Genomic DNA, 25,155 nt, shown 5'->3' on the forward strand with positions numbered 1-25,155 from the left:
TTCACCACCCATTAAAGGAGTCACTGATCACCATCTAATGTTTCTCGCAGTGGGAAAGGTGTGATGAAACTCCCGATTTGGTGATGGGTGCAATCGTTGGCAAGTCTTGACACTAGTTCTTGTTTTGAGTTAATGTTCTATTTCTGGTGCGGTTTGAGACATTATCAACATCTGTATTTTGTAGGTATGCAGATCGAGCAAAGCAAATCAAGTGCAATGCGGTGATTAATGAAGATCCAAATGCAAAACTTATCCGTGAATTGAAGGACGAAGTCACAAGATTGAAGGACTTGCTGTGTTCTCAGGGTCTGGGAGACATCTTGGACAGTGAGTAGATTAAACATGAAGCATAACCTTTTAAGAAATCCTCAATAATTAAAGTGCCTCTGCTGCTGTCGGCGTGAGGATTGCTGAGGGCAGTGAAACTCTTCTGTATATGCAGGGGGGAGGATTCTTGCCTAAGTACCACATTCTCCTCTGCTTCTCACCAGATTGCCATGTAGTCTCACTGTTGCTGCAGATATTCTGTCAATGATGGCTATTTAAGATCTAAGGGATAATCCAATAATAATCTTATATTTTTTCTGTGTGTATGAATGACAGTGAGTTAACGAGGCCACCTGTAATCCTAAGCAACAGCTTCTCTGCTCAAATTAAAGAACCTTAAATCATTCCCTATCACTTGGAAGCAAGTCTTGTAGTAACGAAGGTATAATTCAATTAGAACAGTTGTTTAGCTCTTATTAACTATAATACTAATAGCCTGTCATCTTCTAGGGAAGCATTGCAATGTAAATGGTTTAAAATATATAATCCGAGTTAAAATGTACATGAAGCGATCCTTTATTTTTGTAATTCTGACCACCTGCAGTTCCACATTATGTGGAATTCTCCAGGAGGCTTCACCATGTAACTTGACCACAAAGGTCTTCCTTTAAAAATCAGCATGGTTCCTCTTCTCTGAATAAGCTGTACAAACTGAGCTTTGCAGTAACTTGATTTGTGGTAATAGCTGCTGAAGAGGAGAATGATGAGAATGTTTAAACACTCATGTTATTTTTTTTATAGAAATATTTTCTTAAGGCATTTCTAATTTGATCAATTTTAAACCTCTGGTTTCAACAAGGAGAAAACAATAAAACTAACCCCCCCCCCCCCCCCCCCCCCCCCCCCCCCCCCCCCCCCCCCCCCCCACACACACACACACACACACACACACACACACACACACACACACAATAAACTCCAGCCAACATGGCTTACACAAACAGGACCACCTTCCCCCGCCCCTTTCCACTGGTTCTTCTGCCCTTACTCGCCCCCGGTCCTTCCCCATGAATGACTGCCACCCCCGAGCAAACCCTGCAGCGATCCCCTCGAGTCTGAGAAATCCCGCCATGTCTCTAACCCATACCCCCAACTTCGGTGGTTCCGAGTCCCTCCATCCTAGTAAGATCCGTCTCTGGGCCACCAGGGAGGCAACGGCCACGACGCCGGCCTCTCTCACCCGTGGGATCCTGGGTCTTTCAACACGTCAAAGATCACCACCTCTGGGCTCGGCACCACCCTCACCTTTAAAACACTCACGTTATTAAGTAGCATGTATTCGCCTCATCTGTAGCCTTGTGCTGAAAACCCAATCGTTTTTGTACATGGCACAATGCTTTAGTAAAAGGAAGACATGGTGGATTGCAGTGAAGCATATTTGCCGTTAAATTTCTAGGTGTGTTTCACTGAAGTTTAATAGGGAGTTACTGGAGATGAATTAGCGGCTGGTTTAGCACAGTGGGCTAAACAGCTGACTTGTAAAGCAGAACAAGGCCAGCAGCGCGGGTTCAATTCCCGTACCAGCCTCCCCGAACAGGCGCTGGAATGTGTGGACTAGGGGCTTTTCACAGTAACTTCATTTGAAGCCTACTTGTGACAATAAGCGATTTTCATTTGATTTTCATTGTTCAATTAGATGTGTTTGAAGGTGGAAAACAGCAGATTAAATTTAATGTAATGTTCATGTGTTTAGACCATAATACATTGCTTCATTAACTGCTTGTATTTAAGATGGTTGTCCTACCATCTGAAATTAATTATATGGTACATTTTTCCATAATGTGCACCCATTTTCAGGGTGTTCCTATCTGCAATGTTTTATGAACTTAGAAATTGCTACCCAGCATGACTTTTATTCTCGGGTCTGGTCAGATAACATGGGTCGACTAGCTAGCAAATTAGCGTTGGGGGTGGGGAGGAAATGCCCACCAAGGACTGCACATTATTTCTTTTTTTTTTTTAAATAATTTTTATTGAAAGAGTTTTTCCATACAAACATTTACCCCTACTAATTTTTAAATTATTTACAACACAATCCCTCTAGGCAAATATCCCTCCTTTGCCCGCCCTCGTCGCGCGCACCAGTCCTCCTCCCCCCCCCCCCCCCCCCAAGCAACAACTTAACAAACAAGGCAGCCTACAGTTTCAGACATGAGCAGCGAGCAGACTTGCCCGCGTTACAGTCGTGCATGTCCCCCCACGACCATTGCTGCCCCCCCCTCCCCTCCCCCCCCCCCCCCTCCCCTCCCCCCCCCCCCCCCCCCCGGGTTGCTGCTGCCACGACCCCGAACGTCTATCTCTGATCTAAAAAGTCAAGGAAAGGTTGCCACCGCCTGGAGAATCCCTGTACCGACCCTCTCAGGGCAAATTTGATCCTTTCTAGCTGAATATAGCTAGCCATATCGTTAATCCAAGTTTCAACGCTTGGAGGCCTCGCGTCCTTCCATTGAATTAATATCCTTCGTCGAGCCACTAGGGACGCAAAGGCCAGTATTCCGGCCTCCCTAGCCTCCTGTACCCCCGGTTCTACCCCGACCCCAAAGATCGCAAGCCCCCATCCTGGTTTGACCCTGGACCCCACCACCTTCGACACCGTCCTTGCCACCCCCTTCCAGAACCCTTCCAGCACCGGACATGCCCAGAACATATGCACATGGTTCGCTGGGCTTCCCAGACATCTGACACACCTGTCCTCACCCCCAAAGAACCGGCTCATCCTTGTCCCCGTCATGTGAGCTCTATGCAGCACCTTAAATTGAATGAGGCTCAGCCTCGCACACGAGGAGGAAGAATTGACCTTCTCCAGTGCATCCGCCCACGTCCCGTCTTCTATCTGCTCTCCCAGCTCCCCTTCCCACTTGGCTTTCAGCTCCTCCCCTGATGCTTCTTCCGCCTCCTGCATTATCTTGTAGATGCCTGATATCTTCCCCCCTCCGACCCAGACCCCCGAGAGCACCCTATCACTCGCCCCCTTACTGGGGAGCAGGGGGAACCCCTCCACCTGCCGCCTAGCAAATGCCTTCACTTGTAAATATCTGAACATGTTTCCCGGGGGGAGCTCAAACTTCTCCTCCAGCCCTCCCAGGCTCGCAAACCTCCCCTCTATAAACAGGTCCTTCAGCTGCCGTATGCCCACCCTGTACCAGCTCTGAAATCCCCCGTCGATGTTCCCCGGGATGAATCTATGGTTCCCTCTTATTGGCGCCGCCAACAGACCTCCCATTTCCCCCCTGTGTCGCCTCCACTGCCCCCATATCTTGAGGGTGGCCGCCACCACCGGGCTCGTGGTGTACCTCGTGGGGGGGAGCGGCCATGGTGTCGTTACTAGGGCCCCCAGGCTTGTGTTGCCACAGGACGCCCTCTCCATTCGTTTCCAAGCTGCCCCCTCCCCTTCCATCATCCACTTGCGCACCATTGACACATTTGCCGCCCAGTAATACCCCGAGAGATTGGGTAGTGCCAGCCCTCCACTGTCCCTACTCCGCTCCAAAAAGACCCTCCTCACCCTTGGGGTGCCGTGCGCCCACACGTAGCTCATGATGCTACTCGTCACCTTTTTGAAGAAGGCCCTAGGGAGGAAGATGGGCAAGCACTGAAATAAAAACAGGAACCTTGGGAGGACCGTCATTTTGATTGACTGCACCCTCCCCGCCAGCGACAGCGGTACCATGTCCCACCTCTTAAATTCCTCCTCCATCTGTTCCACCAGCCTGGAAAAGTTCAACTTGTGGAGGGTCCCCCAGTTCCTTGCCACCTGCACCCCTAAGTACCTAAAACTCTTTCCTGCTCGCTTGAAGGGGAGTCTCCCAATACCCTCTCCCTGGTCCCCCGGGTGTATCACAAAAACCTCGCTTTTGCCCAAATTTAGTTTGTACCCCGAAAAGTCCCCAAACTCTGCTAATAGTTCCATTATCTCCGGCATTCCCCCTTCTGGGTCTGCCACGTACAGCAGTAGATCATCTGCATACAGCGATACTCGATGTTCCTCCCCTCCCCTAGTCAGTCCTCTCCACCCCCCTGAACCCCTCAGTGCCATCGCCAACGGTTCAATCGCCAGTGCGAAAAGTAGGGGGGATAGGGGACATCCCTGCCTGGTCCCTCGGCGGAGCCCGAAATACTCCGACGACCTCCCGTTTGTCACTACACTCGCCGTCGGGGCCGAGTAGAGCAACTTCACCCACTTAATAAACCCTTCCCCAAACCCAAACCGTTCCAACGTCTCCCACAGGTACTCCCACTCCACCCTATCGAATGCCTTCTCCGCGTCCAGCGCTACCACTATCTCAGCCTCCCCCTCCACTGCCGGCATCATAATTACATTCAGCAATCTCCGCACGTTCGTGTTGAGCTGCCGCCCCTTCACGAACCCCGTCTGGTCCTCATGGATTACCCCTGGCACACAATCCTCTATTCTAGCTGCCAGGATCTTTGCCAGCAACTTGGCATCCACGTTCAGAAGCGAGATAGGCCTGTAGGACCCGCACTGCACGGGGTCTTTATCCCGCTTCAGTATCAGGGAGATCAGAGCCTGCGACATTGTCGGGGGCAGAACCCCCACCTCTCGCGCCTCATTAAAGGCTCGTACCAGTACCGGTCCCACCAAGTCCACATTTTTCTTGTAGAATTCCACCGGGAACCCATCTGGCCCCGGCGCCTTCCCCGCTTGCATCTGACCTATTCCCTTGACTAGCTCCTCTAGCCCTATTGGCGCCCCCAGCCCTTCTACCAGCCCCTCCTGGACCCTTGGGAACCTCAATTTGTTTAGGAAGTCCCCCATTCCCCCTCTCCTCGTCGGCGGCTCAGACCGATACAACTCCTTGTAAAAATCCCTGAAGACCCCATTCACTTCTTGCCCCTTCTGTACTACCTTCCCGCCCCTCTCCTTCACTCCCCCAATCTCCCTAGCCGCATCTCGTTTGCGAAGCTGGTGTGCCAGCATCCTGCTCGCCTTTTCATTATTTCTTTTTAAACGTGAGTTTCATTTGTCTGGCTTCAAAGGCATCTCTTCTTGTGGTGCCTGTCACATTAGCCCTGGCTTAACCAACAAACATCTCCATGAGGAACTGAAACTATCTTTGAAGAAGGAGGAAATCAATCTTCAGTAGCCCAACAAAGAAAATTAAATGAAAATTGCTTATTGTCACAAGTAGGCTTCAATGAAGTTACTGTGAAAAGCCCCTAGTCGCCACATTCCGGCGCCTGTTCGGGGAGGCTGGTACGGGAATTGAACCGTGCTGCTGGCCTGCTTTGGTCTGCTTTAAAAGCCAGCGATTTAGCCCAGTGGGCTAACCAGCCCATGCAGGGTGGCACGGTGGTGCAGTGGTTGGCATTGCTGCCTACGGCACTGAGGATCCGAGTTCGATCCTGGCCCTGGGTCACTGTGTGTGGAGTTTGCACATTCTCCCCGTGTCTGCGTGGGTTTCACCCCCACAACCCAAAGATGCGCAGGTTAGGTGGATTGGCCACGCTAAATTGGCAAACCGGTAGCACAATTGCTTCACCGCTCCAGGTTCCCAGGTTCGATTCCGGCTTGGGTCACTGTCTGTGCGGAGTCTGCACGTTCTCCCAGTGTCTGTGTGGGTTACCTCTGGGTGATCCGGTTTCCTCCCACCATCCAAATATGTGCAGGTTAGGTGGATTGGCCATGCTGAATTGCCCTTATTGTCCAAAAAGGTTTGGTGGGTTACAGCGATAGAGTGGAGATAGAGGGAGCTCTTTCCAAGGGCCTGTGCAGGCTCGATGGGCTGAATGTCCTCCTGCACTGTAAATTCTATTCTATGATTCAATTGCCCCATAATTGGAAAAAAAATAATTGGGTACTCTAAATTTAAAAGAAACAAAGATGATGCACTGCTGATAACATGGGTCAATCTTTCTCATCATCACATTAACCTAGTACTAACACCTAGCTGAATTCCACATGATGTAACAACATTCACTCAGACTTGGGTGTAGCAGAAATCCACTGCAAGTAGCATTTTGTGTATCAGTGCAAATGTATATGAGCTTTAAGGTTGGCACTTGAGAAATATAATTAGTATCCGACTCACAAATAATCCCAGTTTCTACTTTGTGTAATATCGAATTTTAGAATGTAGGCATAAAATATCCATTGTTTCCATTCCTAAAAAGTTTCTCTTGATTAAGATTGTGACGGTAAGAAAGTTTGAGGGGGGCAGCACGGTGGCACAGTGGTTAGCATTGCTGCCTACAGCGCTGAGGACCTGGGTTCGAACCCCGGCCCTGGGTCACTGTCTGTATGGAGTTTGCACATTCTCCCTGTGTCTGCGTGGGTTTCACCCCCGCAACCCAAAAGATGTGCAGGGTAGGTGGATTGGCCATGCTAAATTGCCCCTTCATTGGATAAAATAATTGGGTACTCTAAATTTATTTTAAAAAAAGAAAGTTTGAGGGGTTTAAAGATCGGAATGCTAATTTCATACATGGAATTATGAGAATATAGCCATTCCTTAATGTGTGAATGTTTTGAACTTCTAATGTGAACATTTAAATCTAAAAGTTTAGTATCCCCTATATCAAGGAAGTGCCTCCAATGTCTTGATGTAAATCTAATGCCATTTTGGGGAGGGGAGGGGGTGTTGTGGGTGGGTTGCTGAAAATCTAGCGCAAATCCACATGGGACAATATTATGGTCCATGGAGGAATTGCATTTTATGGAAGGTTTTTTTCTTTTGTGACTTGTTTTTGGGCTGACTCCGTACAACTGAGAATGAAGGGGATGCCGCACCATTTAAATTTCGCTGATGTGTTTTGCAAGTCTAATGTTCAACTGAAAACGAGTATGCCTGAGTTTTGGGAATGATCTTTGACCCTTCTCGTTCTCCTCCTGCACCCCTCCAGTTGAACCAATGACTGATGAGTACTCTGGAAGTGGAATCAAATGTGTGTATACGTGTGTCAGTACTTTCTAATTCTCCCGCAAATCTGCTTTAAATCGCCCCTCCCCTGCTTTAACTAAGCTTTGCATGCCCAAACCAGTGGGGTCGCTTGCAGAGGAACCCCAGATTAATTTTCTGAGGGCTGTCTGTCTTTTCCTACTTGCGTGTCCTGTGCAAGTATTTAGAATAAATGGGACGGGTAGAAATGTGTCCTAATATGTGTGCTTGCAAGTTTGCTTTTGTGTGCGTGTGAGTGGCGCAGATGTGAGCGTTTGCATCGGTTCTGGATTACTAAAATGCTACATTAACCTTCAGGCAGCATTCCTTCAGCTTCCCGCTGCCCTCCCCCCCCCCCCCCCCCCCCCCCCCCCCCCCCACATGCCGCTCACTTAATTTACTATTTGATATAAGAAATGAATGGCATCATATCATGCTACAATATGTCACAAGCAGATACTTCACAAGTGATTCTAGAAATGTCTGTTATAGGCCAGAGCGTAGCAACTCAAGTGTATTATTGTAGTCCAGCTGACCTACAACCTTTTATGTTGAATTTGGCTAGGATGAGTACAAGAGCCTTCCCTTCAGGTATGATTCATCAGTCTTCCTAGACACGTTCATCAAAACAAGCTTTATTCTAAGAACTTAGTTAACATATATATGACACAGCAAGAATTTTTATCAATTACAAACAAAGACAACCCCACAGCTACAGTAATCTATGTATAACACTTAATGAATCCCCCCATAACTGTTCCAATTCAAAAACAAAATCCCATAAACAAAACAAAACACTTTTAAGAGCATGGCCCAGCACTCTGCATTCTCACTTGAATAAGACTGGCTTTCCCTGAGATTCTGACCCTGTCTCACCAGGTGTAAACAATTCCGCAAAGCAAACTATATCTCTTAAGTTACCAAAGCAGGTAGCTACAATGTTTTTTTTCTGGAACATCTCTTTAAAATGAAAATAGAGAGAAACAGGCCAAAACACTTATTTTCTCTGTCTGTAGTCCACAGCATCCAAAACTGAAAGAGAAACTCAAAAAAACCTTGCAGCCGCAGCTCAGCTCCACCCACACAATGGCATCACTGAAGCCATGTGATAAGACAAAAAAAAATTCTTAAATGAAATGAAAATGAAATGAAAATCGCTTATTGTCGCAAGTAGGCTTCAAATGAAGTTACTGTGAAAAGCCCCTAGTCGCCACATTCCGGCGCCTGTTCGGGAAGGCTGGTACGGGAATTGAACCGTGCTGCTGGCCTGCCTTGGTCTGCTTTCAAAGCCAGCGATTTAGCCGTGTGCTAAACCAGCCCCAGTCCCTTAAAGGGACACTCCCAATGACAGGTCATAAAACTATTCTGAAAATATGTTGTACCTGAAAGACACTGTCTGGAACATACATATTCTGATTAAGGTGTCTGGAACATATGCATTTTGGTTAAGCTGAGAGACTTTTTTTGGAAGCTTTTGCTCCTGTTTTTTCAGATAAAGCAATATCTCAAAATAATGTTCTTAAATAATGAAAATAGACATTTTGCTTGCAGACATCTCTGACCTTTGTTCTGTTCTGGATTAATACTTTGTCTCTTTAGTACTACCATTAACGCTCCCCTTGCTCCCCCCCCCCCCCCCCCCCCCCCCCCCCCCCCACACACACACACACACACACACACACACACACACACACAATGGAGTCTTTGTCATTTAATCTTCCCGGCCCGCTAACCTCTCCCTGACCTCTTGCTCCACCTGCCCCACCTCCCCCTTTTTCAACCTCTCTTCAGTTTTGAAGATGAGCCACGTTGGACTCCACATTAACTTTGTTTCTCGCACCACGGATGCTGCCAGACTTGCTGAGTTTTTCTACTGCCTTGTTTTTATTTCAAAGTAAAATCTGGACAAGCGTTTTTACCCTATGCTCAAACAATTGAGTATATCAATTAAGCGAAAACAAGTAAATTTTTTTACCGCACAATCTAGGCAGCTAAAGTGTTCTGCCGATCGGGTCTGGTTAATTCTATTCCAACTGGTGGCTGAGAGTGTAATGAAACTTCGCAAAAAGAGGTGCCCGCAGCCGCATTGGGGTGAGAAGTAGAAAAGGAAGTTACTGTGGATGCTGAAATATAACAGAAAATGCTGTAAAGACTCAGCGAGTCTGACAACATCGGCAACCGAGATGACCTTTCATCAGATCTGGAAAATGTAACGGATTTCAAACAAGCGAAAGGGGGAAGGAAGGAAGGGGAAAAAATAGGACCAACAGGAAAGGCTGCAATAGGGTAGAAGACCGGATAAATCAAAGGCAACAATAAACTGAAGATCCTGGACGATCTCCGCAGGTCTGAAGGCAACTGTGGCGAGAGAGAAGGGAGCTAACGTTTCGAGTCTGGATGACTCTTTGTCAAAGTTGGAGAAAACTGGAAATGGGGTGAGATTTATATTGTAGTGGGGGGTGAGGGAGAGCGTGGGGCTGGACTGGGGGCCGGCGACAGGTGGGGATTGACAAAGATGTCGAGGGCAGAAGACCAAAGGAATGTAAATGGGGTTGATTAAGGCTAAGAAGGGAGCTGATAGTGGCACATAAAGAGATTAGAATGTGTGAATGGCACAACAAAGGTGAGCAGTGTGTCAGAAGGCAACTAGGAACTGTTGGTCCAAGTGGAGTGGGGGGAGGGGAGGGTAACAATGGTGAGGGAAAATCAGATCAATGGAAGAAATTAAAATAAATTGATAGAAATAAAAATGGGGTGAAGGTGGAGGAGAGAGTTCACAGTCTTGAAGTTGTTGAACTCCATGTTGTATTTCTTTTAATATAGAACTAACTGCTCAGTACTGGAGTAGTTCTCATCCCAGTAGTTCTAGTGCTGATTTTTGTCTGTGCCTCTTTCTGTCAAGTTATGTTAAACCCAGCACTGAGTAGGGATGGAACTAACTATGCCAATTAAAGTAAGGCTTCTTCATAACTTTATACTTTAGCTGTACTTTGTGTCATTCCGATATGTTAATTGCATTTCATTAAAAGAATTGCAAATTACTTTGGATTACAAACCTCCAGATGGGTATTATACGTATAGTTTAACAAACTCAGCCCTCTGTGACGGAGAATGGTGCAGGTGATGTGTCAAACAGCCAGTCTGTACCTGTCTGTCCTGTACACGTTTTCAAATTAATGACGGGAACTCCAATTTCGGATTGTTTGATGCATGTCACTAAAATCCAAGTTTCTGCTTTTTAAAAAGAAAACTGGTGGCATGCATGTGTACTTGGCAGATCTTATACATTCTTCCTCCATCCCATCCAACTGGAGATCCAGGGCGTGAAGCGGGGAGATTTGCAGTTTATCTTGCATGTCACAATCTCAAAGCACTTACAAAAACTAGGTTTACAAGAGTTAACAATCAATAGCTAAATCAATAGCTAAAGAAATATGAATCAAATCAGTGGTTATGTTTACCTGTTTCTGAGGCCATGTTCCTCACTGATAGCCTATACAGTAAAACAGTAGCCATTTCCCATGTTTGTGTGTACATTGTAGACTGATTTGATGCCAGTTTGTAATATCAATTTACTTGTCCGATGTGTTTGCTACTTTCAACACACATGTTTTTGTACGCTTTGTGTGCGAGGGAGATGTGTCTGTGTTGTAAATGCACGTGTAATTTTCTCTGCTGTATCTAACTGCTTTTGCCAGATTGTAATATTACCAGATCTGCTACTGTTTCCTTATTGTTGTTAATACTACACTGATGGTGGTTTTAAAGACTTACTAGGGCTTCATCGTATGACCCCAAAAAAACATCCTTGAGTTTATTTTCTGCAGATAATGAAACGGGAGTGGCTAAATATGATAGGAAGCATCTCCTCTGGTTCAACTCTGCACATTCAATGAGCAGAGCCTGATGCATTTAATATGCAGTTGCATGAATTATAGTAAAGTTAGTTCACATTATGTATGCTTATTTATTTATATATGTATTTTTATATTATATATACATATAATGTGTGTGTGTGTGTGTGTATATACACACACACACACACACACACACACACACACACACACACACACACACACACACACACACACACAAACCATATATAATGTGAGTGTGTATATATCACACATTTAATACCTGATGTTTGTAAATTCCTTGTGCATCATTAAATTCTAATAATTTTGTGCGCATGACAAAAACTGGACCTGGCATTATAAAGGATAATTCATAATTTTTAATGTTCATATCAATCAACAGCAACTGGAGAATAGTTTCTTCTTTTTAAATGTAAAGTACCCAAGGGGCTGGTTTAGCTCACTGAGCTAAATCGCTGGCTTTTAAAGCAGACCAAGCAGGCCAGCAGCACGGTTCGATTCCCGTACCAGCCTCCCCGAACAGGCGCCGGAATGTGGCGACTAGGGCCTTTTCACAGTAACTTCATTGAAGCCTACTCGTGACAATAAGCGATTTTCATTTTCAATTATTATTTTTTTTCTAATTAAGGGGCAATTTAACGTGGCCAATCCATCTATCCAGCAGATGGGCTGTGGGGGTGAGACCCACGCAGACACTGGGAGAATGTGCAAACTCCACACAGACAGTGACCTGGGTCGTCGGTGCCGTGAGGCAGCAGCGCTAACCACTGTGCCACCATGTCGCCCCCGGCGAATAGTTTCAAGATGTCAGAGAATTGGATTAAACAATACATCTCAACAGCTGGTGGTTCTGTTGTAGGCCTATAAATTTGAGCTGTATTGTGTATACACTTTCTGAATTACACTTTTGCACGTGTTGGCAGTTGTTTCTATCACATGTGCATCCAAAATTCCTATAGTTTGAATTTGCTCAAGGATGTTGCAACTTCTGTATTTATTGCCATGCACATATACACATGATTCTTGTTTCTTCTGTTTACTATTGCTCTTGTCAAAACCAGAATGCACTGTTTTAGAACTACCATCTAGTGTGCATGTCCATTCCGTAACCCTGTCTCGTGTGTGTCTTACGCCTTTCCTTTCCTCTCTCTCTTTCTCTTTTTATTCCCCCCTTTTCCCCTCGGTCCGCTCCTCCTCTTCCTCAGATTTGAAAGAGATACAGAACAGTAAGCATAAGTACAAACTAGCTTCAGGAAATCAAAGGCCTGGCCATTTCTCCACAGCACCCGTGGGTTCACTGACAGCTTCCCCATCCTCCACTTTGCTGAACAACCAGGCGGGCATTCAGTCTGTGAGCAGCCTGCAAGAGAGAATAATGTCGACACCAGGTGGTGAAGAGGCCATTGAACGCTTAAAGGTATGTTGTGCTTTACTAAACATTATTGTGTCATTACCTTGCTATTTGAATCAAAATACTACCAAAATTGCATCCAGTCTAGATTTTGATTTGTGTTAGTTGGAGATGAAAAGGATTTTCATGTTGGGTTTTGGACACACAAAGTGATAATGTGCAATTTTGATGCGAAGCTCGCTACATTTGAACACTTTTCATGTTTTAACCATTTTCCTCGGAGCAGGCTATTTAGCCCCTTAATCTGTTCACTATTTGTTGAGATTCTGACTACTCTGTGACGTAACTGTATGTAACACACCTTTGTCCCACATCCCTTACTGTCATTGATGAGAATCTACCCTATCTTTTCCCCTTAATGTCTTGAATATTTCAATCGAATCACCCCTTCACTTACTAGATTCCAGGGTATACAACCTCAGTTTGCATAATCACTTAATTTAAATCTTTGGTCCAGGTACCATTCAGGCAAGCCATTGTGGGAGCCCCTTCCCCTCCCAAAAGCCAATTCATCCTTCCCAATGTGTGCTCCCTGGAACTGCTCACGTTACTCGGGTGTGGTCTGATAACTCGCACCTTTCCATTGTTACCCCAGTGCATCATTTTGCAAACTTCACTCTGAGAAAGGTGTTTTAACCGTGATCATTGGGCGCAAATGTGTATTTGTTTGTCACTGGATTGTCTGTCTGTAGGAAGCCTTTGGGACACAAGCCAATCGTGGAGATGGCACTGACCCCAGAATGGATTGCATCAACTAACTTGGCTGTGGGAATAAGGAGAAAGTTGATTTCTCAATAGTGCCCAGGGCAGTAGATGATATGCCGGACTGTGTGTGCATGTGTGTGTGTGCGCGACCGCCCCGGTTGGAAGAGGTGTCTCTCTTCTCTTCCCCCCTCACATTCCAAAGATGTGCAAGTTAGGTGGACTGGTCATGATAAATTGCCCCTTAGTGTCCAAAAGGTTAAGTGGGGTTACGGGGGTAGGATGGAGGCGTGGGTTTAAGTAGGCTGCTCTTTCCAAGGGCCGGTCCAGACCAATGTTCCACCGATGTTTGAAATCTGGAAGAACATACCAAATCAATCCTGAGGTCAGTCACCTGAAAATTAAAATAGCCAAAGATTTTGGATGGAGCAAACTATATTGCTTTTAGCCAGTGCCCCTCAGAATAGCAGGTAGGATTTTGATCATGTAGAGAGCGGCGCAGAGTAAGGCAGAAACAATTCGCTGCAATGAAGGAAGGTCCATCTTTGTACTTGTTGCCCAGTAGCCGGTTCAAACACCGAGAGGTGCTGGAAGCGTCTGGTAGAAGTCACATGAGTGTGCTGCACAATATGAGTCGAGCGTAGAATAGTAACTAGCAATACAGCAGTAAATTGAAGCATAGGAAGTGCTGCAAGAGAAACTAATCTGGGAACTGTCATACTTCTAAACCGAATGACCTGACAAGGGACTACTTAACTGAAAAGGAATTCTGTGAAATAAATTGCAACGGTATGGCGCTCCATTAATGTAAAAAGGACTCGTAACTCATAGTTGCCTCTAATGAAAGAGTAGCTGACCGATGTCACTGGGCAGTCACTATCCTTACCCCTAAGGGAGTTGACAATTCTTTGAAACCTCAATGTGACCTTCAGATTGGATCTAGGAATGCAGCCCTGCTAACCAATAAATCGCCGTGCGCACATTTATCATTTTGTTCTCGCCTCGCATACTCGCTGCTGGACGTTGGAATCACATCGAAGAAATGTGCTTTTAATAGCTATATACACACTGCATTTGTGAAATCTCGAGCTGTTAACCACATTCTTTCTAATACGGCTATAACAATTGCTTAGTGTGAACAGTGGTGTTGGAAATGCCACCCTTTTGATGAGGCACCAAGCTTGGGTCCTCTCTGCTTATTCAGCGGGCTTTAAAAGATCCTGTGATGCAATTTAGAGAAAATTGGGGACGCTCTCTCAATTATTCCAACCAACATTTATTCTGCGAGCAATGCTACCAAAACAAAATTGGACATTTGACTCGCTATTCATGCAACCTACAATGGGCAGATCGGGTGAGACGTTTGTTTGCATAACGACAATGAAATGAAAATGAAAATCGCTTATTGTCACAAGTAGGCTTCAATGAAGTTACTGTGAAAAGCCCCTAGTCGCCACATTCCGGCGCCTGTCCGGGGAGGCTGGTGTGGGAATCGAACCGTGCTGCTGGCCTGCTTGGTCTGCTTTAAAAGCCTGCGTGTGTGTGTGTGTCGCCCTCCTATTGGGTAACAATTTATGATGGCTAGTCTGCCCAGGACCCATAGCGATGCATTTCATAGTGCAGAAGGAGGCCATTCAGCCCATCGATTCTGCCCCGGCCCTTGGAAAGAGCACCTTACCTAAGCCCACAGCTCCCCCCATTTCCCATAACCCCACCTAACCTTTTCTGACATTAAGGGCAATTTATCATGGCCAATCCACCTAACCTTTGGACTGTGGGAGGAAACCGGAGCACCCGGAGGAAACCCACGCGGACACGGGGAGATCGTGCCGGGAATCGAACCTGGGACCCTGGTTCTGTGAAGCAACTGTGCTAACCACTGTGCTACCGTGCTGCGCTGGGGCAGTGTGAAACCTCTGTACTTACCCCTTTGCTTGCAGTGTGCTGCATCTTAGTTTCGTAAGTGTTTTTGTCCAGCTGTAAAATATTCTTCCTAGCACAGACTCGCTCACAGGCTCCTGATTACAAACGTCACACTGTTCTGTGCCAGTGGACCATTGCTAACGCTTTCACTGCCTCTTTGAAAGTGGTTTTACTGTGGCATTTTTCCAGAAGAAAGAATGCAATTGTTTTGGGAGTCGAACACTGTGTTTTGGAGCAGATATCTTCTTTAGTCTTTTTCCTTCACTTCTGGCCCTCCCCCACTGTCAAATATTAGATTACCAAAGCGCTTTGCACATCAATGGGAAGTGTAGTGTTCTGATAATGGTTACTACAGCAACCAGAGAGAACATGTCTTCAAGTCCCTTGACAGTGGTCCTGTCACTGCATGATGTCATTTCACTGGAAGATGAAAATAACATTTCAAGGTTGATATAATTACAATTAGAGAGAGACTATGTTTGCAAATTGATGTCTTGTAAGCCCACTTGCATAAAAAAAAGAATAGATTTATGATTGAATGGTCTCTTGTCGTGGGTCATTTTTGCAGATATATGAGATGCACTAAATTTAAATTTCTCATGTTTATGCAAGTGAAGTCAGATTATAAAACGTGGACATTGAGTTCCTTGTAAGCAATACGCCATTACAATCGGTAACTAAATTGGGTCAAACGTAACAGGCATAGAATTGTTTTGAGTGCACAGTGCGAGAAGGGAGGAGCTGAAATACAATGATTCAGACACATCTTTCTGTAACGTTTAAACGCAGTGTGCTTAAATAATCTGGCAATAACATGGAAGCCATTTTAGAACCAACCTGCACTGCCAGAGCTAATGAAACCCGAAAATTCGCAGTCCACATCTTTGTCACCTCAAGTCACAAAGTAATTACAGCACAGAGGAAGCCATTCAGCCCATCGAACCCGTGCCAGCTCTCTTGTAGAGTAATCCAGTCAGTCCCACTTCCCTGTTCTATACCCTTAGTCATTGTTGTTGAACATTTTTAATGTTTTCTCCCCCACCCCCCTCTAATCAGCTCTCCATTAGACCTTGGATATTTAGAACTGGATTAGAATAGCTCGTTGGCTGTTTTTGACCGGCACAGACGCGAAGGGCCTTTTCTGTGCTGTGGGTCTCTGATTCCTTTTAAAATGCCGTGGCCTGCATCCCCCCACCCACCCACCCAAAGAAGTCCCAAACTTGCCTTGCTCACATCCTCAATGCATGTGCACTTTGCCCCCCCCAAGTCTGCTGCATGATAGCACAGTGGTTAGCGCTGTTGCTTCATAGTACCAGGGTCCCAGGTTTGATTCCCAGCTTGGTCTGTGCGGAGTCTGCACGTTATCCCCGTGTCTGCGTGGGTCTCCTCCGGGCGCTGCGGTTTCCTCCCACAAGTCCCGAAAGGTGTGCTTGTTAGGTGAATTGGACATTCTGAATTCTCCCTCCGTGTACCCGAACAGGCGCCGGAATGTGGCGACGAGGGGATTTTCACAGTAACTTCATTGCAGTGTTAATGTAAGCCTACTGTGACAATAAAAAGATTGTTATTGTTGCCCTGTGAGCTCGACTCTGCTGCAGGGTTTACCTTCCTCTGGAATGCCTTACCTACTGGAGTTCACCTCTGTTTTGCTTTCCTTCTCCCCAGTTTTGTAAAATCCTATACTGACCTTTCTTGTTGCCAGAGGCTGTGACCCCTTTGTTGTCACACCCCACCCACCCACCTTTACCCAAATATCTGCTTCTCCCGTTTCCCGCTGTTTAATAATTTTTCCCCACAAAATGCTATGTGTTTACTGCAGATATACATGATACCATCTGAAACTATTTTATTTTTGTCTTTACCCCATCACTCCTTCCATAACCTCAAGTAATTTAGTGTTTTGTTAAGGCATGTTTGAATTTCTACGGGCAGCACGGTGGCGCAGTGGTTAGTGCTGCAGCCTCACGGCGCCGAGGTCCCAGGTTTGATCCCGGCTCTGGGTCACTGTCCGTGTGGAGTTTGCACATTCTCCCTGTGTTTGCGTGGGTTTCGCCCCCACAACCCAAAGATGTGCAGGGTAGGTGGATTGAACACGCTAAATTGACCCTTAATTGGGAAAAAAAATAATTGGGTACTCTAAATTTATTTTAAAAAATTTGAATTTCTAAAATATATTTACATTATATTGGCTAGGAATAGGCCATCTGGCCCCTCGATCCTGCTCCGCCATACAATAAGATCATGGCTGACCTTGTGGATCGGCTCCACTTATCTGCCCGCTCACCATAACCCTTAATTCCTTTACTGTTCAAAAATCTATCTATCTTTGCCTTAAAAGCATTCAACGAGGCCGCCTCAACTGCTTCACTGGGCAGGGAATTCCACAGAGTCACAACCCTTTGGGTGAAGAAGTTCCTCCTCATCTCAGTCTTAAATCTGCTCACCTTATTTTGAGGTTATGCCCCCTAATTCTAGTTTCACACGCCAGTGGAAACCATCTCCCTGCTTCAACCTTAACTAATCCCTTCATAATTGTTTATGTTTCTATAAGATCTCCCCACCCCCCTTTCATTCTTCTAAATTCCAATGAGTACAGTCCCAGTCTACTTAGTCTCTCCTCAAAAGCCAATCCTCTCAACTCCGGAATCAACCGAGTGAATCTCCTGCACCCTCCTCCAGTGCCTTTCTCAAGTAAGGAGACCAAAACTGTACACAGTGCTCCAGGTGTGGCCTCACCAGCACCCTATACAGCTGCAACATAACCGCCCTGCTTTTAAACTCCATCCCCCTAGCAATGAGGGACAAAATTCCATTTGCTGCCTTAATTACCTGCTGCACCTGCAAACCAACCTTTTGTGATTCATGCACAAGGACACCCAGGTCCTTTTATTTTAAATAATACAGTAGTCCCCCTTTATAACACGGGTGTTGGGGTCCAAGACAGCCACCCGCGTTGCATCCGAGCCGCGGATATCCACGATGGGGGTTTTAAATTTATTTAAAAATCTATGCATGCACTTCCCATTGTGAGTCTACGGGGGGCGGGGGGAGAGGTCAGACCCCCGTAGACTCACAATGGAAAGCGCATGCATAGATTTTAAAATAAATTTAAAACCCCCATCGTGGATCTAATTAAAACAAGCACTGCTGCATTTTTAACAACTTAAAAGTTGGATTGGAGGGAGAGAGCAGCCGGCAGAGTCAATTTCAGCGGCCGGCTGATTGTTTCAGTGAGAGAGCAGCTTCCCTCTCCGGATCAAAGTGAGCCGGCCGCTGAAATTGACACTGCCGGCTGATTGGAGGGAGAGAGCAGCCGGCAGTGTCAATTTCAGCGGCCGGCTCACTTTGATCCGGAGAGGGAAGCTGACAGTTGGGGTCCATAAGCCCCCCCACCGTATATCGCGAACCGCGGTATTGCGGAGCGCGGTATAACGGGGGACTACTGTAGTCCATTTTGCTGCTGTTCCTCGCAAAGTGAATGACCCCAAAATACTAATGTTGAACTCCATCTGCCAGACACTTGCCCACTATCTATATTCCTCAGTATACTTTCAGTGTCTTCTGCACACTTTACTCTACCACTCATCTTAGTGTCATCCGCAAACTTTGACTCATTACGCTTGCTTTCCAAATCGATATGTAAATTGTGAACAATTGCGGACCCAACACTGATCCCTGAGGCACACCACTAGCCACTGATCACCAACTAGAAAAACACCCCCTTATCTCCACTCTTTGCTTTCTGCTATGTAACCAATCCCATCCATGCTAATACATCACCCGTAACGCTGTGCACTGTTGTCTTATGCCGCAGTCTTTTGTGTGGCACCTGGTTGAATGCCTTCTGGAAATCCAGTTACACCACACCCACCAGCTCCCCCTTGTCCACTGCGCTTGTCGTGTCCTCACAGAATTCCAATAAATTATTTAAACATGACCTGCCTTCAAGAACCCATGCTGTGTCTGCCCAATGGGACAATTTCTATCCAGATGTCTTTGATAATAGCTTCAAGCATTTTCCCCATGACAAGTTAAGCTAACTGGCCTATAGTTACCAGCCTTTTGTCTACCCCCTTTTTTTATATAGTGGTGTCACATTTGCTGTTTTCCAATCTACTGGAACCACCCCGGAGTCCAGCGAATTTTGATAAATTACTACGAGTGCATTTGCTATTTCCCCAGCCACCTCTTTTAGTACCCTGGGATGCCGCCATAGAGCCAGGAGACCTGTCTACCGTTAGCCCCATTGGCTTGCCCAACACTACCTCCTTAGTGATAATTGTTTTTAGGTCCTTAACTGCCAGAGCCCCCTTGCCGTCAAATACGGCATGTTACTCGTGTCTTCCACTGTGAAGACTTGACACAAAATACCCGTTCAATGCCTCGGCCATTTCCTCATTTCCCATTATTAAATCCCCCTGCCCCTCCTCTAAAGGACCAATGTTTGCCTTAGCTGCTCTTTTTCATTTTATATATTTGTAGAAACCTTTGCTCTCTGTTTTAATATTCTGAGCTAGTTTACTCTCATAATCTATCTTACTTTTCTTTATAGCTTTTTTGTGGCTTTCTGTTGACCGTTAAAAGATTTCCCGATCCTCTGGTTTTCCATTAATCTTTGCCACTTCGTATCCATTTTCTTTCAATTTGATACCCTCCCTTATTTCCTGAGATACCCATGGCTGATTATGCTTTTTTCTACACTCCTTCCTTTTCACTGGTATATACTGTTTCTGAGCAGTGAAAAATCGCTTTGAAAGTCCTCCACTGTTCCTCAATTGTCCCACACCGCAAAGTCTTTTCTCCCAATCTACCCTCACCAACTCCTCCCTCATCCCATTGTAGTCTCCTTTGTTTAAGCACAAGACACTGGTATCGGATTTTACCTTCTCACCCTCCCATCTGTATTTAAAATTCAACCATACTGTGATCGCTCCTTCCAAGAGGATCTCTAACTATGAGATCATTAATTATTCCTGTCTCATTACACAGGACCAGAACTAGGATAGCTTGCTCCCTTGTAGGTTCCATTACATACTGTTCAAGGAAACTATCGTGGTTATATTCTATGAATCCCTCCTCAAGGCTGCCTTGACCGACCGGGTTTGACCAATCGACATGTAGATTAAAATCCCCCATGATAATTGCTGGGCCATTTTTACATGCATCAGTTATTTCTTCATTTATTGCCCGCCCGATCATGATATGATTTAGTGGCCTATAGACTACTCCTAATAGCAACCTTTTCTCCTTACTATTTCTAATTTCCACACAAATGGATTCTACCTCCTTCTCCATAGAACCTATATCATCTCTCTCTTAAATATCAGAGCTACACAACCTCCCTTACCCTTCCGAATAGTCTGATACCCCTGGATATTTAACTCCTAGTTGTGACCCTGCGACCATGTCTCCGTAATGGCAACTACATCATACTCATTTGTGATGATTTGTGCCGTCAACTCATTTACCTTGTTTCGAATGCGACGAACATTCAGGTAAAGTGCCCTTATGCTAGTTTTTAACCTTTTTTTTTGAATCGTGGCACCTCCATTCATAACATCTCCTGAGTTCTTCTTCCCTTTAACTTTTTTCATAATTTTCCCTGTCGTTGAACCCCCTCCCCACGTGCTAACCTGCTGCTTTGCTTATTGTTGACCATTATTCTTCCTGTTCCCCAAGATGTTCATCCACTCCCTCCCACTTGCTAGTTTAAGATCAAAGTAACAAGTATATGTTCATTCCATTGAGAACTGTATCCTTGCTGGAATAAGCACTGCCCATTTACAGCATGACAATTTGGAGACTAGGTAGCAAATTATTTTGTTTGAAATGTTAGAACTAAACCACAAGGTCCATTTACCTCTGGGCTAAGCTTGGGGCTGAAGCAGAACCTGTTGGGAATACGTGGCACTGTGGTCACAGATAAGACCCTTAAGGGTACCTTTGTGTCTAATCTTTGATTCAGCAGATTGGATTTTTGTACGTTGAAATTTATGGCGGTTAAGGCAATTGCTTACTTGGATAAAATCTTTTTTGCTCGTGGGTGGAATGCCAATCTAAGATGGGAGCTTCCTTCCTGAAAGAGTTATAGTTCATCAGGTCGAACAGCCAAAGCTTCTGCTCGTGTTCGCTTCAAGATGAGAAAGATGGGCAGCTTTACCTTTTGACAGTGAAGAACTGTAGCCAAGAGGGCTTTCCTCTCTCTTTGAAGTATTTCTGTTCGGGATAAGTGATAGCCAACCTTGCCTGAATGGATTTGCAATCACCTAGATTTTTCAAAAGCTCACAACTAATTTACCATGACCATCTCCTTTCGGGAAAGAAAAACTTGCAATTATATAATGCTTTTCCTGAGTGCCCCATGGCACTTACGAACATTCAAATAAGGAGCAGGAATAGGCCATTCAGCCCCTCTAGCCTGCTCCATCCCGGATGATCGCATTGTAACCTCAACTCCACATTCCCGCCTACCCCCCATGTCCTTTCACGCCCGTGCTTATCAAGAAACTATTTACCTCTGCTTTTGAAATATTGAAGTACTCTGCTTCCACTGTCTTTTGAGGAAGAGCTTCAAAGACTCACTATTCTCCGAGGAAAAAAATGTCGCTTCACTTGTGTCTTAAATGGAAGACCCTTTATTTTTAAAGTGGCCGCTAGTTCTTGATTCTCTCTCCGTATCCAACCTGTCAAGATCACTCAGGATCTTGGATGTCTGTGCGGAGTTTGCACGTTGGATTATAGAATTGACAGTGCAGAAGGAGGCCATTCAGCCCATCTGGTCCGCACTGGCATTGAAAGAGCACCCTACTTAAGCCTCCACCCTATCCCCGTAACCCACCTAAACTTTATGGACACGTAGGGTAATTTAGCATGGCCAGTCCACCTAACCCGCACATCTTTGGACTGTGGGAGGAAACCCGAGCGCCCGGAGGAAACCCACGCAGACACTGGGAGAACGTGCAGACTCCGCACAAACAGTGACCCAAGCCGGGAATTGAACCTGGGACCCGGGAGCCGTGAAGCAACTGTGCTAACCACTGTGCTACACGTTCTCCCCGTGTCTGCATGGGTTTCCTCCGGGTGCTCCGGTTTCCTCCCACAGTCCAAAGATGTGCAGGTTAGATGGATTTGCCATGCTAAATTGCCCTTGGTGTCCAAAAAAAGGTTGGGTGGGGTTACTGGATTGCGGGGGTGGAGGTGTGGGCTTGGGTAGGGTGCCCTTTCCAAGGGCCGGTGCAGATTCGATGGGCCAAATGGCTTCCTCCTGTACGGTAAGTTCTATGAATCAAGTTGGGGGAGGCAATGGGACAATGGCATTGTCCCTGGAGCAGTAATCTAGAGATCCAGGGTAGTGCTCTGAGGACCCAGGTTTGTATCCACCAGGGCATGATGTTGAAATTTGAATTCAATAAAAAAAAGTGATTACCATGAAACCATTGATGATTGTCATAAAAACCCATCTGGTTCATTAATGCTCTTCAGCAAAGCAAATCTGCTGTCCTTATCTCGTCAGGTCCACATGTGAATACAGACTCTCATCAATGCTGTTCACTCTTAACTGCCCCTCTGAAATGCCCGTAGTGTCCTAATAAAAGTAAGGTTAAGGGGGGGGTTGTTGGGTTACGGGTATAGGGTGATACGTGGGTTTGAGTAGGGTGATCATTGCTCAGCACAACATCGAGGGCCGAAGGGCCTGTTCTCTGCTGTACTGTTCTAATTCTAAAGGACAATCACAATCTCATCGAATGGCAGGACAGACCATTATGACAGTGTGCAAGCGGCTACTCTTGTTCTTGTCTTCCTCTCGGGTGATTGTTTTCAGAATAAATCTTGTTACTCACTTAGTATTGTTATGATCCCAGTTGATTTTATAACTGGACAGAAAGATCCCAGAATGGAACCCTGTCTCAAAAAACTGTACACTTCTGTCCTTTTTATAAAACCTGGAGAACCAGAGTCACCGGACTCCTAAATAGTTTTAACAAGGCAAAACATCTTTATTAAACATGAAAAAATTGGATCATGACATAATGTGCCTTCCCCCTCACCTTAACAATTACCAACCAGGTTTTAAGATTAACACTGATTACAAAGTACATCTTAGTCCACAATGGTTGCATTAACCCTTTTAAGCACAAGATGACTGTGGACAAATACACTCTCCTGTTGAACCCCAAGTGAATGTTTGTGGATGTCTCCCCATCTCGGATGATTGTCACATGAGAGATTCCAGACGCCACACTCAAAAAATAAATAAATAAATTTTTAAAAAATAAACAAATTACGAAATCCAGATCCGGTTTTCCAAACATCAAGTTAATTTTATTATTTATTTTTTAAATTCAAGAGTACCCAATTATTTTTTTTCTAATTAAGGGGCAATTTAGCGTGGCCAATCCACCTACTCTGCACATCTTTGGGTTGTGGGGGTGAGACCCATGCAGACATGAGAATGTTTTTTAAACAAAGCTTCCATTCCACCTTTGACAGCAGATTCAGTCCAGTTCAATATTGCAGTGAAAATATGTCCATCTTCAGCATAAGATATAGGAAGATACTACCTGCGCGATTGCTAATATCGGGCAGTGCCCATTACTAGTTTTTCGATGTACAACCAATAAGCATTAATTTTTTTTTTAAAAAAGGTTGTGAAGTGGAATTTTGAGTAAATTCGACGCAGTTTAATTTGTACATTTCACTTGCCGAAAGTGTGAATCAGTGGCAATCGCCGGCAAGGAGATTGCTCGAATGCTTTTGGACCTTCTGTGACAGATTGGGTAATTGGATCTATTGCCGCTTAACAAAACCTGGGGAAAGAGATGTGACTGTTTTATGGCTTGAGTTTTAAACACCACTTTCTATCTGCAGGAATCAGAAAAGATCATCGCTGAACTGAATGAGACGTGGGAGGAGAAACTTCGGAAAACTGAAGCAATTAGGATGGAGAGGTCAGGACCTTCCTTTACTCAACTTTTATTGAGAAGCGACTCTGCAAAAAAATGTTTTAAATCATGTTGGATATGTTGAATTCAACTACTTGTCTTCCATAAATACGGAACCTATTTAAGGGGGGGGGTTGTTGGGTTACGGGTATAGGATGGATACGTGGGTTTGAGTAGGGTGATCATTGCTCGGCACAACATCGAGGGCCGAAGGGCCTGTTCTGTGCTGTACTGTTCTATGTTCTATGATATTCTGTTGTGGTTTTAAAATTCTGGGTCAGGTTTTGCCAGTGTTTGTTCTATTTTCATAATAACTGTTTGATTTTAACGAAAAAAATAAAGCTTTCATCATAGTCGGTCTCCTTTCTGTGCATTTTGGGAGACGCAAAAAAAAGTAATTCCTCCGGCAGATGTTAGAAGTTTATAATCCGTTAAAGTTTCAAAATTAATTGTTTTTTAAATATATACATCTGAGGTGCAGAAAAGCATAATTTGGCTTTGATAATTTATCCTCTGGAACGAGAGGTCACACATCTAGTTTGAGAGGCGGTAGATTTAGAACTGAGACGAGGAGGAACTACTTCTCGCAGAGGGTGGTGTATTTGTGCACCTCTCTGCCCCATAGTGCGGTGAAATCTGAGTCATTAAATGGTTTCAAGCAGCAGATGGATGTATTTCTGGTTTTATATAACTGGTTAAAGGGATATGGGGGGCAGGTGGATTTGAGACCAGGAAGAGATCAGCCATGATCTGATTGAATGGTGGAGCAGACTCGAGGGGCTGAATTGCCGACTTCTTCTCCTAATTCCCATGTTGCTACGTCCTGTGCAAGCAGATTTCATTCAATTTCCGAGCCATTGTGTTTGACCTAGACATTGGTCCAGTTATCTTTATTATACAAAGACGGGATAGTTTGTTGCGCTAATTCCAAATTGATGATTTGAAATAGACTTTCATTTTGTGTTCCTGTACAAAGAAAGTGACTACCTTGCCCATTGCACCAACCCCGCCACAGAATATTGCTCCCTTGGGTCTGCAATCACAGTTAATGATTAGCTCTAATTGAATTTAACAGCAAG

General features: G+C 45.2%; 1 protein-coding gene across 28 annotated transcripts in view; it reads left to right on the plus strand.

Annotated features, from left to right (window-relative positions):
* kif1b (kinesin family member 1B) overlaps positions 1–25,155 on the plus strand; it is a 235,404-nt gene that overhangs the window by 91,039 nt on the left and 119,210 nt on the right. For 12 of the 28 annotated variants that reach the window (XM_038821353.1, XM_038821352.1, XM_038821350.1 and 9 more), the window contains 4 exons: positions 185–327; positions 7,189–7,230; positions 12,304–12,515; positions 24,003–24,082. In XM_038821353.1, coding sequence (XP_038677281.1) covers positions 185–327; positions 7,189–7,230; positions 12,304–12,515; positions 24,003–24,082 — 477 coding nt within the window. The remainder of the gene's footprint in view (positions 1–184; positions 328–7,188; positions 7,231–12,303; positions 12,516–24,002; positions 24,083–25,155) is intronic. The other 16 variants (XM_038821374.1, XM_038821356.1, XM_038821361.1 and 13 more) reach the window with 3 other exon arrangements.

Source organism: Scyliorhinus canicula, chromosome 16 (assembly GCF_902713615.1).
Source record: "Scyliorhinus canicula chromosome 16, sScyCan1.1, whole genome shotgun sequence".
Taxonomy (NCBI): Eukaryota; Metazoa; Chordata; class Chondrichthyes; order Carcharhiniformes; family Scyliorhinidae; genus Scyliorhinus; species Scyliorhinus canicula.